This window comes from Chroicocephalus ridibundus, chromosome 18, assembly GCF_963924245.1.
Source record: "Chroicocephalus ridibundus chromosome 18, bChrRid1.1, whole genome shotgun sequence".
Taxonomy (NCBI): domain Eukaryota; kingdom Metazoa; phylum Chordata; class Aves; order Charadriiformes; family Laridae; genus Chroicocephalus; species Chroicocephalus ridibundus.
In genome coordinates this window covers 4,524,142-4,540,829 of record NC_086301.1, presented here as the reverse complement: position 1 = coordinate 4,540,829, position 16,688 = coordinate 4,524,142, and the positions used below count along the sequence as shown (strand labels likewise).

The following is a 16,688-nucleotide window of genomic DNA, read 5'->3' as shown; positions in this document are numbered from 1 at the left end:
ATTTTCCCTGAGCCTTTAATTAATATAGTCTTATCTCTAAACCTTCATGGGTTAATGATCTCATATTTGCATATATTGCTATGGAAGATTACAGCTTTGCAGTACAGATGGGAAGCAGTGGATCACGCATATGAAGTTCAGCCTGCTAACTTGATACCAATAGAAGTTTCTACCTTTTAGCATTACCAGGAGCAGGATCACAACTCACTCCTACATACTGCAGCTTCCAGGGGAACGGAAACCTTTTGCTAGGCGAACGACATGCCACTCGAGTTCTAGAGGTACCCCTAAGTCCATTTTACAACTGGGGAAACAGAGGCACAGAACCAGGGCGAGGGCAGAGCTCAGAACAGATTCCAGAACCCTTTCTCCTGAGCTGTGTACTTCCAAAATCTATGCTATTCACATAGCTTCTAAATGCCTATGGCCAAATAACTCAAAGAAATTGATGAACTTTATATCCCAATCTCTCACCCCAGTCCAAAACAATCAGAATTTCATGACCTACTACCTGAAGCGGGATTATACCACCTAATGGGAGGGGTAAATGAGAAGACACAGCCAAACTCTTCTCATAATCGCGCACTGAAAGGACAAGGTGCAACAGTCATAAGCTGCAGTAAGGGGAATTCTACTCAGATAGAAGGAAAAAGCCTGTTCACAGCAAGAGTGATTAAGCACTGGAGCAGGAGCCCGACAAGGCTGTGAGATCTCCAGTCTTGGAGGTTTACAAAATGTGCCTGGCCAAGGTTTTAGACCACCCCAATCTAACCACATCAGCTCTGCTTTGAGCAGGGGCTTGGACAAGAGACCTTTTGAGATCCCTTCTGACGTAAACTGTTCTACAATCTCCAGGGCCTACATCAAAATTTATGTCTTCCCCTAAGCTGATATTTATCTTCAGCATTCATTATTACCTATAGACGGTGGGAAGGAATCTGAAGCATTTGCAATGGAGAGGAAATCACTTTATCCTTGGGCAAAGGCAAAAGAGTTAAAAATACATATTTCATTGTTGGCTGTTAGCAAAAAGGGGTTTTTTGCAGAGTTCAGAAAGCTGTTCCAGAAGCAGCAGTGTTTGCCAGTAAAAGTCTAAGGCTGATGGAGCCCTATAGGTGGTTTGGTCCATGCCACACTGGCAGACAGCATGGAAAAGCAAGCTCCAGAAAAGATTTCCTACAGATGTAATCCAGTGCTTAAAAACTCCCGGTGAAGCGCTCCCTCTGATGGCAACACTGCAGCACGACAATTAACACAACAGACAAAAGAGGGCAAGGGACTTCAAGCAGATCTGTCAGCAATTGTATAAACACAGCATCAAACTCATGGGCTCAAGCTGTTTCATTTCATTAGCAAGACAGGTTGGAAAATCAGAGCATTCTTCTCACAGAAGACAGGTGGGAAGAGGAGAAGAGGCTGAGAAAAGAGATTTTAAAATCCTTGTCCTTAAGTTCTTTGTTGCTAACCTCTCCCTGTCTTAAACAGATACACATCATCTGTGTGGGGAGAACAAGGGGGCTTATGACACCTGAGATTCCTCACTTGTACCAGAGAAAGCCACCTTGTGGTGCATAGAAAAGAGGTTCAGCCTTCACGCTGCTTTAGGCTCACCCTAAATTGATTCTCTAGTTGTCTTGAAGTTATTGGGTTTTTTTCTCTCAGAAAAACAAGGGGCTGGCTGCAAGCACATAACAGTAGCACTACACATACATTTTACACGTACTTTGCTCTCTCACAACGTTCTTTCCACCAGTCCCTCTCCTAACAAACCTCTCCATAGCTTAGGCAAAGCGCCTCCAGCCTACCATAGCCTAGCCATGGCCTGTCCTGACCCACACACCTCTACTCACCAGCAATCCTTTCAGGACTCTCTGCTACTCCAGACCTGCATTTTCCATAGAACTTCTTTCACACCTCACTTGAGACGTTAGTCCCACAGTCCTCCGTAGTTATCCAAGCTACAGTTACCAAGCAAAAGACAATCTGTCTAAAAAAAGACATAAAGAAGCTTCCAGCAGACACCAGCAATCATGCAAGGTCAGACTGGTTACAAGAAGCATCATGACCAAGGAAAAACAGTAAGCCAGCACCACAGACTTCACTACTCTCTGAGAATGAGAACTTGCCTAGAATGAAATCCAAGGCATCAACTGGGGAAAGGCCAAGGCATTGTTTTCATGGATTATGAAGCCATCCAAGCTGTTCTGGTTTTAACTTTACTTGTATACATGTGGAAATGCCGACAGCCTGGCACTCTGTCCAATAAGCATCCCACCTCCATTTCTGATTTTTACACTCTTCTGACAGAATCATAGAGATCAAATCTCAAATGAGCTTATCTCCGATCCAAGCACCCAAAGAGGGATCTTCTCCTTATTTCCTTTCAGAACGAGCCCATGAATTCTCACAATTCATTTGGGACAGGTCTGTTCTAACAGGTTTAAGCTGGGTTCATTTGAAATCACTGATCTTTAATATTTACATCACACAGGAAAGCGTGCAAGGGCAGTAAGCTGAGATCACTGGCCACAGAACTATTATTCATCATAGAAAGCAGGCAAGAGGTTACAGAGATCAACTCTTGTTTCTGAAAGGTATAAAGTAAGAGAGGGGAAAGAGAATGGATTACGGTACTGTTCAGCCTACCAAAGCCAGCACGTTTCTCCCTGGCAAAGACAACAGCTCACTTCAAGGGAAAGGGAAAGCAAACCTTAAAACAAAGGCTAAAATTATTTGGAAGCAATTGAAGGAGTATGATGAACGGGCCAGTTCTCACACCATGTGAGCAAATATTAGTGAGATCCCAGTGATATAAGTGAAACCAGCTTCTCAGCTACAGGCATCGGGCTGAGCTCTTGCTGACATTCTCGCAGCCACACCAGGAGAATGCCTTGCGGGGTCACCACTCAGTACCACGGGGAGGGTTTCTGAGTGATGAGACAATTCTACAGTGGGGGACAGGAGAGAAAAAAGAAGGCTTACTTTGGAGAGGCGCTTGTGTGACTTAATCGGAGAGAAAGCATGCAGGAATGAAAAGAGAGAAATTAAGGAAAGAAGAAAAATTACCTCACAAATCAAGAGAAGGAAAACCCACAAACCCAACAGAAAGCATTATATACACCCCTTCCTTGTGAAAATCAGCACAAATTGAAGTCAAGCTTTTGTAGTCATCGTGTTGGTAAAAATCATACTCCTACAGCCTCAAATCACAGCACTTTATGGGCCAGGGCAATGCAACTCATCTCTGTAATTCCCCCTTATCAAGAACGCCATTTCCCTGACACAGCATCCTCCAGTGTGGCTATAAACATAGTGTGCCCCTCATCCTGGCTGCCTCCCATCTGCATGGCTTTCTTCTGGGGACAGACTGCTGGCACCATCACGCATGAGGGCATCACCCTGTCCTGTCACCCTGGGGTGTTGCTTGTAGGTTACTGTGTGCACAGGAAGCAAGTCTGACCTCAACAGCAACCTCAGAAATGGCACATCTCAAATGATTCATCTTGAAAAAACCCTTCGCCCCCTCTTTTGAACTCGCATACTCCCCCCTGAGTGTCGAGAGATCAGTTCAACCCAGGGAATGTGGGCCAGTGAATCCCGTTTCCTCTGCTGACAGTGACCACAAAAGGGAATGGATGAAGACTTCTTGTGTGCATGGCACAATCCAGCAATAAATCGGGCAAAGATCGAACAAGTCATTTCACACAAGCCATCAGAACTATGCCTGTGACACCATGAAGCTATTCAGGCTGAAATATTTCACTTCAAAAATCTGGAAAAACTCAAGTGCTCCTGACAGGTAATTATCTTATAATATGCCACGGACAGTAGGGTTATAATCAAAGGCTATGTTTGGCTCCCAAGGCCCTTGTGTGTGTTTCACCAGGTCCCAAAGATCACAGAAAATCAAGAGTCCTCAAACCTGAAACCCTCTTCCCTCAGTACAGCAAAGACAGGGCTGTTTCTAATATGGTCAAAAGACAGAATACCTTTCTAGGGAAAGTACCATCTATCCTGGCCAAGGCAGTCATAATACTGCACCGACAGGAGGCAACGTGCAGAGGACTGTGCAACTTGAACCTCATCTCAACACAGGGCTTAGACAGGCCTCTTCACAGGCTGTCTGCACAGAGAAACCTTTATTTGTTCCATGACCCTTCATGATCCAGATGATAAAAAGCAATTGCGACAGCTGATTTTCAAGGTCTTTCTCAAAACTACAGAGCCTCCCAAGGAAAACAGGGCCCTGACTGCAAAAAGGTTAGCCTGCATAAGCCATTACAGAACTGCAGTAGAAGCCATCAGCAACTCATGGACTCAGGTCACTGAAAGGATGACAGAGTTGTGCTGAAGTATGACCTAGGCAAATGGCTCCCATCAGGAGAACGTTCACAAGAATGATGGGGGAAGAAGGAGGAAAGTTAGTCAGAGAAAACTAGGCACAGGACAAAGCCAGTGTACTGCATTAGAGAGTTTAGAACCGGGGACACATGCGCATCTTGACCAAAGTCATTTGCTCACTCCTCACCTTGGAATTCTTGGCCCCACTACGGCCTGACTGAGAGGAACAGCTACGCTGTACACCCTGCTCCGGCGTCGAAGGGGATTTGTCTGATGAGTGGTCTGAGCCTTTTTCCACCATGGTGTCTCCTTGGGAGTCCTGTGGTGTCGGGGACCGGGAGCGTTTGCGCAGGATCGGGGAGCAGGCAGGCGTGCTGCGGTTTGAGTTACTGGCAGTACTGCAGAAAGAAAGAAAGAGCAGGGTTAATAATCTTCATCTCAAACAGAAAGCAACTGCACCCATGCCTTGAGGTTATTTCCCACAGATTTCTCCCCTAGCACAGCAGACTAATATGTCTTCCTGAAGCAATGCACCCAATGCCACACTTAGGATTTATGTCCCCAGTAAAATTAGGCTGTAGACAGTTATCATTTACCAGTGGCAGAGGGAACTCCAACAGCCTGACAGTGTCTTTCTCCACGCACTCTTCAATTCATCTGACCACAGATGAATACCGATGAGAATGAACTCATTCCCTCCTGTCAGCTCTGAGAGTTTAAAATGATGATCTGAGCTTAAAAAACCTAAACTTGCACTCAAGAATGAGGACGATGTCAGTGTGTTCTCGATACAGTCCCACTCTGTCCTTTATTTTATTTCAGCAAGTGTAACTATTCTCAACAGGATGCACAAAAATGAAACCATATCTTTTAGGAAACATTCCATTAAAGATCATCAAAACCGATGGGGCACCAGGGGGGGAGTCATGATGACAGACAGTGCAGTCATGATTTCCTGTATCAAATCATCTTTTCCCACACCAGTTAGAGCTGGGGTGGGGGTGTGTGTGTGTTAGTTTCCCTTTCATAATGGGGAAAAGCAAGACCTTTCAGAGTTCTATGGAAATTATGAAACATTTAGGGAAACAGAACTTCTTGTCCCATATCTTCAACAAATGCCCTAACACCTAAATCACAAAGCCAGTTACATACATGCTTATACAGAATGGAAAAGCTCAGATTTCCTCACTGTTCCGTCTCTTTTGATGCCAGTTCTTCCTTCCAGACTCTTCAAAATACCACACACTACATCCGTTTTTCCCTATGTAACTCATTTCCTTCAGGAGTCAAATCTATTTATGATCGGCCCAAACATCTTTGAGGCCTTTCCAGCTGGTACTGTTCAACTCTGCAACCTGCAGGTGACAATGGAACCTGGGCTGATCCAAGGATGAACTTTGTGCTAACTCTGCCATGCTGAGTTGTTATGGTACCCTGTTATCTTCTGAGCAATAGAAAGCAGGCCACATCTGAGCGACAGAAGATCAGGCAATAGAAAAAGCATGAGGGAATTACAACTGTAAGGGAGTGAATTAAAGAAGCTAGTACAATCAAACTCCTAAGGTCTATAGTTTAAGCCCAATTATATATAGCAAACTGAAGCTTGCTTCTCACAATGGGATGTACAGTGAGGCAGTTAAAATGCATTGTTGCCTTTCTGAAAATCTAGAAAAGTTGAATACATGCCTGAGGTTTCATTAATTCTCAGATAAAAATCATATCCACCTCTTACCTCTGAAGATGCCAAAAACATTTTACAAATGTTAGTTAGCAGATACAGGTAGATAATGTAATACACTCCTCCAGTAGTTACCACGTTCAGTACTGGATGAACGAGTCTCAAATGATCCTCTATTTGCTCACTGCTTGTGTTAACACACAAGTGATGAAACTTTCACTAAACAATTTGCAGAAAGCATAAAAACAAAGTTGCTTCTGCAAATATTAACAGAATCAAATTTCACACTCATACATGAAATGAGCTTGCAATTGGCATGAACAGTAGCATAGCACTTTGCAGAAAACCCTTAGAAGGTATTTTCAAGAATATAAAATGTGGAAGCTCATACAGATAATGAACAGGCTAGAGAAAATGGGTGTGCAAAATGTTCTGTAAGCATGAAGAAAGATGGATTAAATAGCAGACTCCGCTCTGCTACCTAGCTCTATGTAATAGACTGAGAATCATATAGATATAGAATAATAAAAAGCTGCTTGTTCAAATGCCACCTAAACCCCAAGTTACCTCCAGTGAGAAGACCAGCAGATAATTCACGCCCTTAGCTTGTTTCTTCACAGTTCACACCTCACAATGGCACATCTCATGAGTGAAATATGCCCACAGCATACTGTGTCCTCCCTTTCCCTGGTCAAGACACAGGCATTCTGAATACTAACGACATGTACAGCACAACTGTAGCAATATTCAAGCTTTAATCCCTCCAAATTATATTTGAAACAAAAGACCGAGCAAAATATGATCTGGACCATTCTCCCAGCAGCACTGCCTACAAAAGTTTAGGTATATCACAAAGTAAAATTATCAGGGTTTCTTTAGCTTACTGAAATGTACAAAAGTATCAGGTTTCTTCACAGACTTTCAGCTCATCCAGTTAAAAATGGGTATTTCGCTTTTTCTGTCTTCCTGCTGCTACTCCTCCTAGCTAAACTCAAGATGTGCACACTTGTTTAACAACCCAGCATAGCTGCATCTAGTGTACTAATTGCAATCGGCAACTACATGCATGTGCAGATCATACTAAGACTTGAAGTTCATCAGCAATGCATCCAGAGATGGAAATAGTTTTGAATTGCCATTCCTACGGTTAACAGCTCTAAATTCTGAGGCTGTGTTGCTCCTGCTCCTGCTGTGTTATCGCTTACCTGGCATCACATCAAATATCCTAAATCTTGCCCCCAGCATGCTTGATTCAACATAAACTGGTTTAAGTGAGAGGTCCCCAGAAATACAAGGCAAGAATTTGAAGCAAATGTTCCTGAGTCACACATCACTCCACTAAATCTGTTTGAACAGACATACTCGCTTTTCTTCTACAGCTCTACGAAACCGGAATTTACCATGCACAACCTCCTTCTCGTTTTTAGTTCATGTGAGTTCATACTCACAAGTTTCACTTTGAGTTCCAGTTTCATGCAACTCTGTAAAGACCGAGTCAAATTCAGGCAAGGTTCTGCTTGCTTTCAGGTTACAGTTATGAAGAAGCACCCAAGTTTTTACTTCTTCTAAAGTAAAGCACAAAATAACCAGTTCAAAACCCGGGTACAGCTGCATCACATGCATGTGAAACTCAGATGAAACCTGCTAAAAAGTTTAGTTCTTTTACTCGAATTATTATCAAATGAGAAATGAGACAAATTTCACCTTTTGTGGACTGCAATAAATACTAGCTCCAATATACATTCACTCACACACAGGCATGGAAGACACACTCTTGGTTGTCACACTGGCTTAACATGCCAAGCACAGGTACTGCTAAGCAGTGTGCGGCTAAGGAGGCCAATTCAAGATAATCACCCACGGTCTTACAAAGCTCCTCAGGTGGGTTTTTCAGTCTGAGTAACCCACACTGCTGCAGCTACACAGGAGCAGCATCAGCACTAACTAGCTTAAAGCTGGCACGTATGTTTTTGTCCAGGCTCAGTTCACACTACCGTAGCCATACGCTTTGGTGTTAGCTCTCCCAAGCACAACCTCAAGCAGGCTCTGGCCTCCAAGCTTGCTTTCTAGTCACTTAGCCTCTCTGGCATGCTTTAAAAAACTAAATCCATCCATACATGTTGTCTTGGGTATGTATGGATTATCATCTTTGCAGAGACAGGGAAAAAAACACAGCTTCGAGGGCGCCATCTTAGGCTCTCCCTTAAGTTAGTGGCAGAGCACTGATCAAACTCAGGAGGTCTGAATCCACCTCATACTACCTGATGACTAGGCAATGCTGAGTATTTCTCACATTAAGGACTCCATGGGTATGCACACAATGAAGAACACAAAGAGTCCGTTAATTCAGCCTTTCACTTCTACCACAACAAGGACGGACACAAATAACGCAAGCCTGCAACTCCGTCCCACTCGCCTCCCCCTGCTCTGAGCCCCTCAAAACTCTCGCTGCTCCTGCTCAGTCCCTGACGTTTGAATCCAGCCCAAGGCACAGCCATGACGAACGCTTTCTGCAGTTGCCATAGTGACCAAGGCCTGCAATTGAACCAGGAATCAATGCCTGAAATGCCAAAACGGCTTGACCCACTTTGAAAAAATATAATAGTAATAAATAATGCTTTACAAACCTAATTGACCAGAGTGCATTCCGGGCTTCACATACCCCTGCAGTGTAGCCTTTAGTAGATGCAACAGATTAAGTCAGGGACGGAACACAAACAAGCCCACCTAAGCAGCAGCCCCTTGCTCCTAGGTGAAACCCCTGCATGCAGTATGCAAAAGCACAGAAGGCAGAGTACATCTTCTTGGTTTATGTTTATACCATGCCAAAAAGAAACACCTCGTCTTATGATTGGAGCTGCAGTAAAAGTAACATAAGCAAGTGTGATGCGGCTAGGAAGGAGCCAAACTCTGTTCAGTCACATGGAGGACAAGCCTCAATATCTGCAGCAGTGTAGTGAAGACCTGAGCTTTTCTTTAGGTGGTGGAAAAAGGACGAACATTTGGCAATGCCCGGACAAGCTACCTGCTCTCACACCCTACCATTCACACTCCACAAAGCAAGGATGCAAGGCAAGATGCAAAAAGGTCAAACTTCTTCCTCCAACAAAATACTTCCTGTAAAGATTTGGACCCACCAGTAAACGGAGACTTCTGCAAGCACTAGCTTTGGGGAAAGGCTACAGTCTTCGCTCCACAAGCTAAGCTTGGGATTCTTACAGCTATAAAGGAACCCTGAGGACTCTTTGCAATGCTCTAATGGAGAACTCAACAGGAAACCTAACTTTCTTTGAGTCTGTTAAATAAATTCTGCATGAATGACATTCAAGCAGTCCTGAATTGACATGGAAGTCTGTCCATCCTAACAGATCTTCTGAAATATCACTCTGCCTGCCACCTCAACGCAGCCATGCCTGGGCTTAACACAAGCACCCTGCAACAGTTCTTTCCCAAACCACACATGCCCCAATAGCCAGCAGCCATCCTCCAGACACAACAGCTTGCAGCAAGAGCAGTGTCGCAGCACCTGCGGCTACGCTGTTCAACAGCGGCTTGTTGTTCTCCTCTCAGGTAGCAATACACACAGATTAAGCAGCTGCACAGCAAATCCATTTGAATCTGCCAGTTGCAGGATATGAATTAGAATTTAGCCAGAAGTAATCACTATGTTACCAAGAGTACCAAAGGATTTGTAAGGACAGGGGCAGCTGATCTAAACAAGTATCAACTTCCAACACACAATGCTCCTTACCTTCATTGTGATCACCAGCTTCTTAGATGGCAGAAAAAGATCGATGACAGCACTTCCTGCAGTGTATTTCTAAATCCCTTAGACTTCTTCAAGAAAGTCCTGATCTGGAAAACCAATCATCAGCCTCCAAGTCCACCACAGTTCTCAAAAGAACTTGCTTTAAAAGAGCTAATCTGCTGAAGTTGCTCACGTCTCCCTGCAGCCCATAGCACCTACCTGACAATAAGCTCTTCAAGGCCCAAAACTGGGGTTACCGAGAGTATTGCAAATGTTGCACTTAATTCTGGAAAGTGCTGAGCACTACATCCCCAAACCAGCAAAGAACTTAAGCACATATTTAAGTGGCTCTAGTAGAGCCATTGCCGTCTATGAGTTGTGCAAACAAAGTCAAGCCTATGCTTACTTGCTTTCCTGAATAAGAATGAAGGAGATCCTCAAGCTTAAAACAGAAGTCTACTGATAAAGTCCTGAAAAGAGCAGAAAAAGCTACAAGGTCAAGAAGGCACCTCAAGCCTGGCAGTAGTACAAAAAGAGTTAATTCTCCTCAGAAACAGCTAGCAAAGGGGTTAATTAGACGCCTACAAAGATACTTTTCTGTGATACGGTCTGACATCAGTGGAAAAAGATGAGATTCAGAAACTCGTTATGCAGTCTACCAAACAGTAAGCAGATGGTAACAACTTTTGGTCATCACCAACCTACACTCACTTCAAACTGATAATCCAAGAATTAAAACCTCCATATATCCTCAAGCAATTCACTGGGCTCGCCATTGCTCTACAAGCAATAACAAAATGCTATACCTGTACTACATTGCCCAGTAAAATAGACAAAAAAGAAAGAATTAAATTAAAACGCAATGACACCTGTAGGGCTGTACAGAAACTGAGCAGTGTTTCATGACAATTGCTTTAAAAAGACAGTAAGAGTAGTATACTTTCTGCGTGTTTTTTTTAACAACTAGTTCTTAACAGAAAAGTCCACCATTGTCAATGATTTACTCTGATTATTTTGACATTTCACAGAACGGTGTCCACCTGCTGTGACATTCAATAGCATGTTTACACATTCATGAGATAAAATTAATGCAATTATTATGCTTTAGGGGATTAACAAATCACTGCAAGCGTTAAGAAGGAATTTGCCTTCTGCCTGTATACAGCCCTGCAAGGTTGGTCAAATGTATTATTAACAATGTCATTGTCTTCCTCTGAATCATCTGATACTGGTTACCACTAGAGACAGACTATCAGTCCTGATGGACAAATGGTCTGACATCTTACAGAAACTCCCACTGTGCTGTGTTTGAAATAATTCCCTTCCTACTGGGGAATTATTGCAAAAATCCCAAGAAAAGGTTGGAAAATGTTTTCAAAATAGAACAAGACAGGTCCTACTAATACTGTCCAATAATACAACAGTCATAATTTAGAAAGGATCATTAACTTGCAGAGAACCAACACGGGTTATAAACCATACACTAAACCCCTCCCATCGCTCACAAATTAATATAATTCCATTTGCTCCAAAGGAAGACAAACCACATGGAACAAAGTACGATGGATAATACAATGAAATCTAGGAAACAATAAAGGGGAAATAATGCAAAATAAGAATTTCACATCGCTCTGAAGCTGACAGCATGTCTGTTTCAGACACAGCCCCAACACGGTCACCTGCAGGTCACTCCATCTACGGATGGGCTTCCAAAGGAAGAACAGATACCAGCTTTGTTTCCTCTCCTCCCCACCACAATGCCAATGGCTCTTGTAATTAACAGCAAGAATTGCAGTATCTGATGCTCTCTTCAAAATCGCGGAGCCTGGAACAGAGCTCACAAGTCCACGCATGTTTATTTTAAACCTCATTATCTCCAAGCTAACATGAAAATCTTTCAATGGTTTGGAGATGCAATGTTGCTGTTATACATCAATCCTCGTGCATCTTTTCAAGCGAGCATGAGAAAAATGTAATACAGCCCTAAACAGCCAGTGATAAAGTTCCATGTGCATTTTTGGATGAGGACACAGATGTGTACAACTCCTAGATTACCTCAAGAACAGCACAAGCACTCTTCCTTTCTGCCCGTCTCCTACTATAACTTCAGCAAGGCTATGAGCAGCCCAGGACTTCATCCCCAGCACAGGTAGCACCCCCCTGAAGACATTCTAATCTTGTGGCAGGGGTTTTATAAACCACAGATTAAACATCTAATGAAGCCTCACACCACACCGTATCAGCAAGAAAGCGTGGGTGGACAGGGATATTGTATATCTCAAGAGCAGAAGACAAAGCTGGAGCTTTACATCTTCCCACTCACTCCTGCTGCTCATCAGCATCAGCTTTCATAAGTTAATGGAAAATGCTCTGATCTTCAAAGCTGGGATCAAATCGATTTCTTTTGCTCATCCCTTGACGATTCATCCCTTTACCATTCTGAAAACAACACCACAACAATTTCATGTCCCCCTCACCCTGATATTTTCCATGCAATCTCTCTCCTTTGCTCTAACCATGAAGCAGCACTCTCCAGCTGAAAGTTAAAAATAGAGAGGGCCAAGGGCTGCGGATGGTACTGGGAAGAGTCAGACACCCTCAGCGCAAGAGTCACACACGGTCCTTTGTCCTGAGGACCTGGTTCAGACTTGTCCCCCCCACATGGCATATTCTCTCTTGCTTTATCCAGCTTTCTGGTTTTCAGTGGCATGGGCAACTGGGGGCTTCCCTTGGCAGAACGTTGGGCATCCAAAGTTATTGCACTGATGTAAAATATATCTCTGAGATTCAGCTTGAAATTTCCTACTGAGCCAAAATCACAAGCTCCAGCCTAAACCTACCAGCTTCAAAAGGAGTCGTCCTGCAGATGCATGTGACTTAATGAAGCAAAGAGACAGGAATATATCCTGTTTACTGAGTCAGTGATTTCCATGATGGACAGGACAATGACAGTCACCAGCAATCGAAGAAAAAGCAGTTTTTTCATGAATGAGGATTCATCAAATTCTCACTGCCTATAAACGCACACAGTGCAGTGAGCCCTCATCTCCTACTGCTCTCCCCTCAAAAAAAAAAAAAAAAAAAAAAGCCACCTGTATAGACTCTGGAGGATAGCCTGAAAAAGCAGCACAAACCAAATTCCGTCCCTCCCCATCACTGCAAATACATAAAACCAGTGAGGAATGCAAAGCAGAACTAAGACATCAGTGTGCGTGCTCCGAGCCCTTTTAAGAGCAACGGAGCACATGGGCAAACAAATACACCATATTTCTGCAGCAGCTCCAGCTGCCCTCCTGTGACGCATCGCCAGTTCATCCAACTTCAACCCCCTTTTGCCTCTATCCATATACCCAGATGTTACGAGAAAAATAACTGCCCCTTCGGGGATGGGGGAGGCAGTAGGCGTAAAGGGAAAAGGAGGAGGGGTGAGGGGAATGAAAGCTGAAAAAAACAATCAGATTTGCTCATCGGTCGTTTCAAACAATCAAAAAGGCTGCTTTAGCAATTCCACTGCAGGAGAGGTAGGGTGCATGCATGGGGGAGAACAAGGGAAAAAGGAATCAGCCTGTGGAAGGGAAAAGAAACCAAGCATCTCTGCAACATGATGTCACGCTGTCTGCTTTCAAGTCCCCCAAACAGAAAGGAGCAGCAGCAGCAACCAACATGGACTCCAGATTTAATCTGCCTTGAAAGCGTATGTCTCAGATGGTAGATTTGCTCAGCAAACCTGTGCTGAGCACAGCACATGCAGCCCTTTGGCTCCATCTTTCACACGCACACATGCATGCGCGTGCACACACATTCAGAGACTGCAGAGAGCACATACACACAGAGGGGAGAGGAAGAGAGGCATCAGCAGAAGGAACAGGAGAGTAACACTAACCTGGTAGCCATTAGGGACCGTAGTGCAGCGTGGAGCAGCTAGGAATTCATTCATTCATGCACTTGTGTGGGGTGGGGGGAGAGCGAGGGTGGGCCAGCAGTGAGGTGGGAGGGTACTCACCTCCTGCACCATCTCAGAGCCCTTCCCAAAGGGAAGAGGGAGTAGGGGTGCCTGGGGCTCCTCACGGGCACCCAGAGCCCCCTCTCTCAGCTGCCTTGCATGCTGCTCAAGCGCCTGCCATGGCTCAGCCTCTCTTCTCCCCCGAGCGCCACTCTTTGTGCTTATGATTGTTTGTGCGGCTTGACTGAGGTCTGTGCGCCTCTCCCTTCACTGCCAGTGCTTTCACACACGCTCCTGCACGCGCACGCACACACACACACGCGTGCGCGCGCATGCACACAGCCTGTGGGCTGCCGCTTTACATAATGCAACCCCCTTAATGCTTTCATTATTCATCTACCAGAGGAAAAGGGGGAGGGGGGAGCTCCTGCGATTTTTCCCAAGGTCCCCTGATTATACCTGCCACTTTTAGATGCTGTTCATAAAGTTTGGCAAAGCCCACACGTTAAGATCATACAGGTTGAGAAAATCATATTCATCCTCCCTGTGTACACACTAGAGCACTCACACGTGTGGGAGAAAGTTTCAAAACCTGTAAGCATGTCAATACAAGAACAGTCACGAAAATTAAACCCTAATTAACGGGTAAAGTGGATTATCTAAACTGAATTGAACACTGTGAGGACATACTCATTCAGAATTAAGGTGACCTCAACACAATTTAAGTTACTTCATCTAGGAAGCTAATTTGGTTTAATTTTTCATGCCTATCCATGTGTAAACAGGCCTGGAATTTTTAAAGCAATGTTATCAAGCAAATTTTACAACTATACAGCAGTATTAATACATGGTTTTTCTTTGGAGGACATACACACCACTGTATCCTGAGACACCCACTCATGGACATCTTTATGCCAGAATCAGGAGAAGGGTTTCAGTCCTTCTCAAGGGCTCTCACAGTACAATATAAATTACATGGGCTGAAGGATGAAAAACAAAGAGAGTAAAATAATCGACAAGCATGCACTTTTCCTTCCAGTATAGGAAATCAGACCTTGTCTGTGAAAATAGGGTAGAACTGACCTTCAACAGCTTCCTGCACTAACACCCTTGATTTGAAGCACAAGTGTCCATGCGTGGAAGTATTCTGGCTTATTCTTTAGATGTAAAATAACTTTCCAGCATAGACAAGCCTTAAAGAGTATCCAAAGAAGCTCCTGTTCCAGTGTGGCTACATTATTTTAAAAATTGACGCCTTGTATCACTTCTATTTCTCAGCATTCTCTTCAGTCTACATCCACATCACCCACATTAAACGTTTATTTTCAAAGATCCCTGTAGTGTCAACTGAGCCAGTGGGACAACTCCAGAGTAAGCTGGCAGACTACAGCCAAATTTACATGCTGTGAATGACCCCTTCAGGGACTAACTGCTCCCCACTGAAAACCGAAGGAGCTGTGCCTTAAGTGATGTAAATACTCATCAGTCTGCCCTTGCTTTCTTTTGTTACATTCTACCCATTCCATACACAGGGTTGACCATTTCCTCTTCTGTTTAAGATCAGTCACAGCTTTCAGTGCTAATGTCCCCAAACAGCATCTTTCCAAAAGACTGATTATCCATTATTTTGCTATAATCAGTGGGAGCGGGAGGGGCTCTGCTCTTAAGAATTAATGTTCTGCACCAGCAGACACATGCCACTGTGCAATTCAAATGCTGCACGATTTTAAAATGAAAACACTATCACCATACACTTCTTTATCAGGATAGTGCAACAGTACCATCATCTTTTTCATATTACTCAAAGAATACACATAGGTGCACACAGATTCACTCGGTATATGCCACTATTTTAATGAATGCATTGCCCTATTAAGTGATCCATCAGCTTGAAGTCAATTTTGTGACATCATTCCTGTGACCAAGCTTCTTTCTTCACCTTTTCCATTTACAGTGCTGCCAATCACAAGCATCGAAAACACATCAGCTTTCACCCCAAACATAAACTTGGCACACAAAATCTCATTCCACAAAAGCAAACCTCTTATTTTATTCCTCTAATTCCATTAGCACACATTTGTTGAGGTTGTGTTCTGAAGGTTTTCTCTGCAGTCATGGGAGAAACTTCTGTTAAAATGAGAAAGCTTCTCATATAATTGTGTTTTCAAGTGTTGGAGATTTACAAAGAGTACCAAACAAAATGAATCCATAACACAATGACACAATGTTTGTCACTTCACCCAGCAATGTCTGACTTCAGGCTTTAAATCTGTAAGTCCCCATAAGCATGGAGCTTTCCACCTATGTGGAAAAGCACCATCTTAACAGGAGAAGTTGTAAAGTCAAGTAACAACTGGCAATGAAGAGTTAGAGCCAAATCCCACACCATCTTGTCCTTACACACATTGACCTTCTGCTAACACAGAACTCTACTAATTTTACAATGCCTTCTTCTCAAGACTTTAATCTTTAATTCATTGGACCATGTTTCAGTGTTTATGGGTAAACCTGATGTGTTTTACAACTGGAGAAATCCACATGCAGTAGTCTTGTGGTACTCCCTAAAAACATTGAAGTATTTCTCCGAAACAAACCTAAGCATGGACAAGAATACAGCCAAATCCTGCTATCCAGTCAGAAAAACCAAGCGGAGCCACTAAAACTTGCCCCTTGACTTTTCACTTTCAGATGTAACCATTAGAAGTTTCAAATGCTTACAGAAGTTTGTGAACTGGTGGATTTACAAACATGTTTAAAGAAAATGGTGTGAAACATACAAACTTCCCTATTCCCTGTGTCCAATGCAATGGTACCTCCATATCCAAGGGTGGGCAGTGTGATTCCCACTGGAATGCTAGTCTAGGACTGTATCTAGTTTCAACACGTAAACAACGTGGAAAAAATAGACAGGATTTAGATAAGGGCAATGAACAATAAAAGATAGCGGCACTGAATCCATTCAACACAGACTGGAGGTC

At 43.6% G+C, this 16,688-nt stretch overlaps 1 protein-coding gene across 10 annotated transcripts in view; it reads right to left on the bottom strand.

The window, feature by feature from the left end:
* The window catches only part of GRAMD1B (GRAM domain containing 1B), a 134,054-nt gene that overhangs the window by 30,850 nt on the left and 86,516 nt on the right, over positions 1-16,688 (bottom strand). For 6 of the 10 annotated variants that reach the window (XM_063355376.1, XM_063355378.1, XM_063355375.1 and 3 more), the window contains 2 exons: positions 4,529-4,739; positions 2,983-3,003 (listed from right to left, as the gene is read on the bottom strand). In XM_063355376.1, the coding sequence (XP_063211446.1) occupies positions 2,983-3,003; positions 4,529-4,739 (232 nt within the window). Of the gene's footprint in view, positions 1-2,982; positions 3,004-4,528; positions 4,740-13,650; positions 14,005-16,688 lie in introns of those variants that run through there. The other 4 variants (XM_063355373.1, XM_063355372.1, XM_063355379.1 and 1 more) reach the window with 3 other exon arrangements.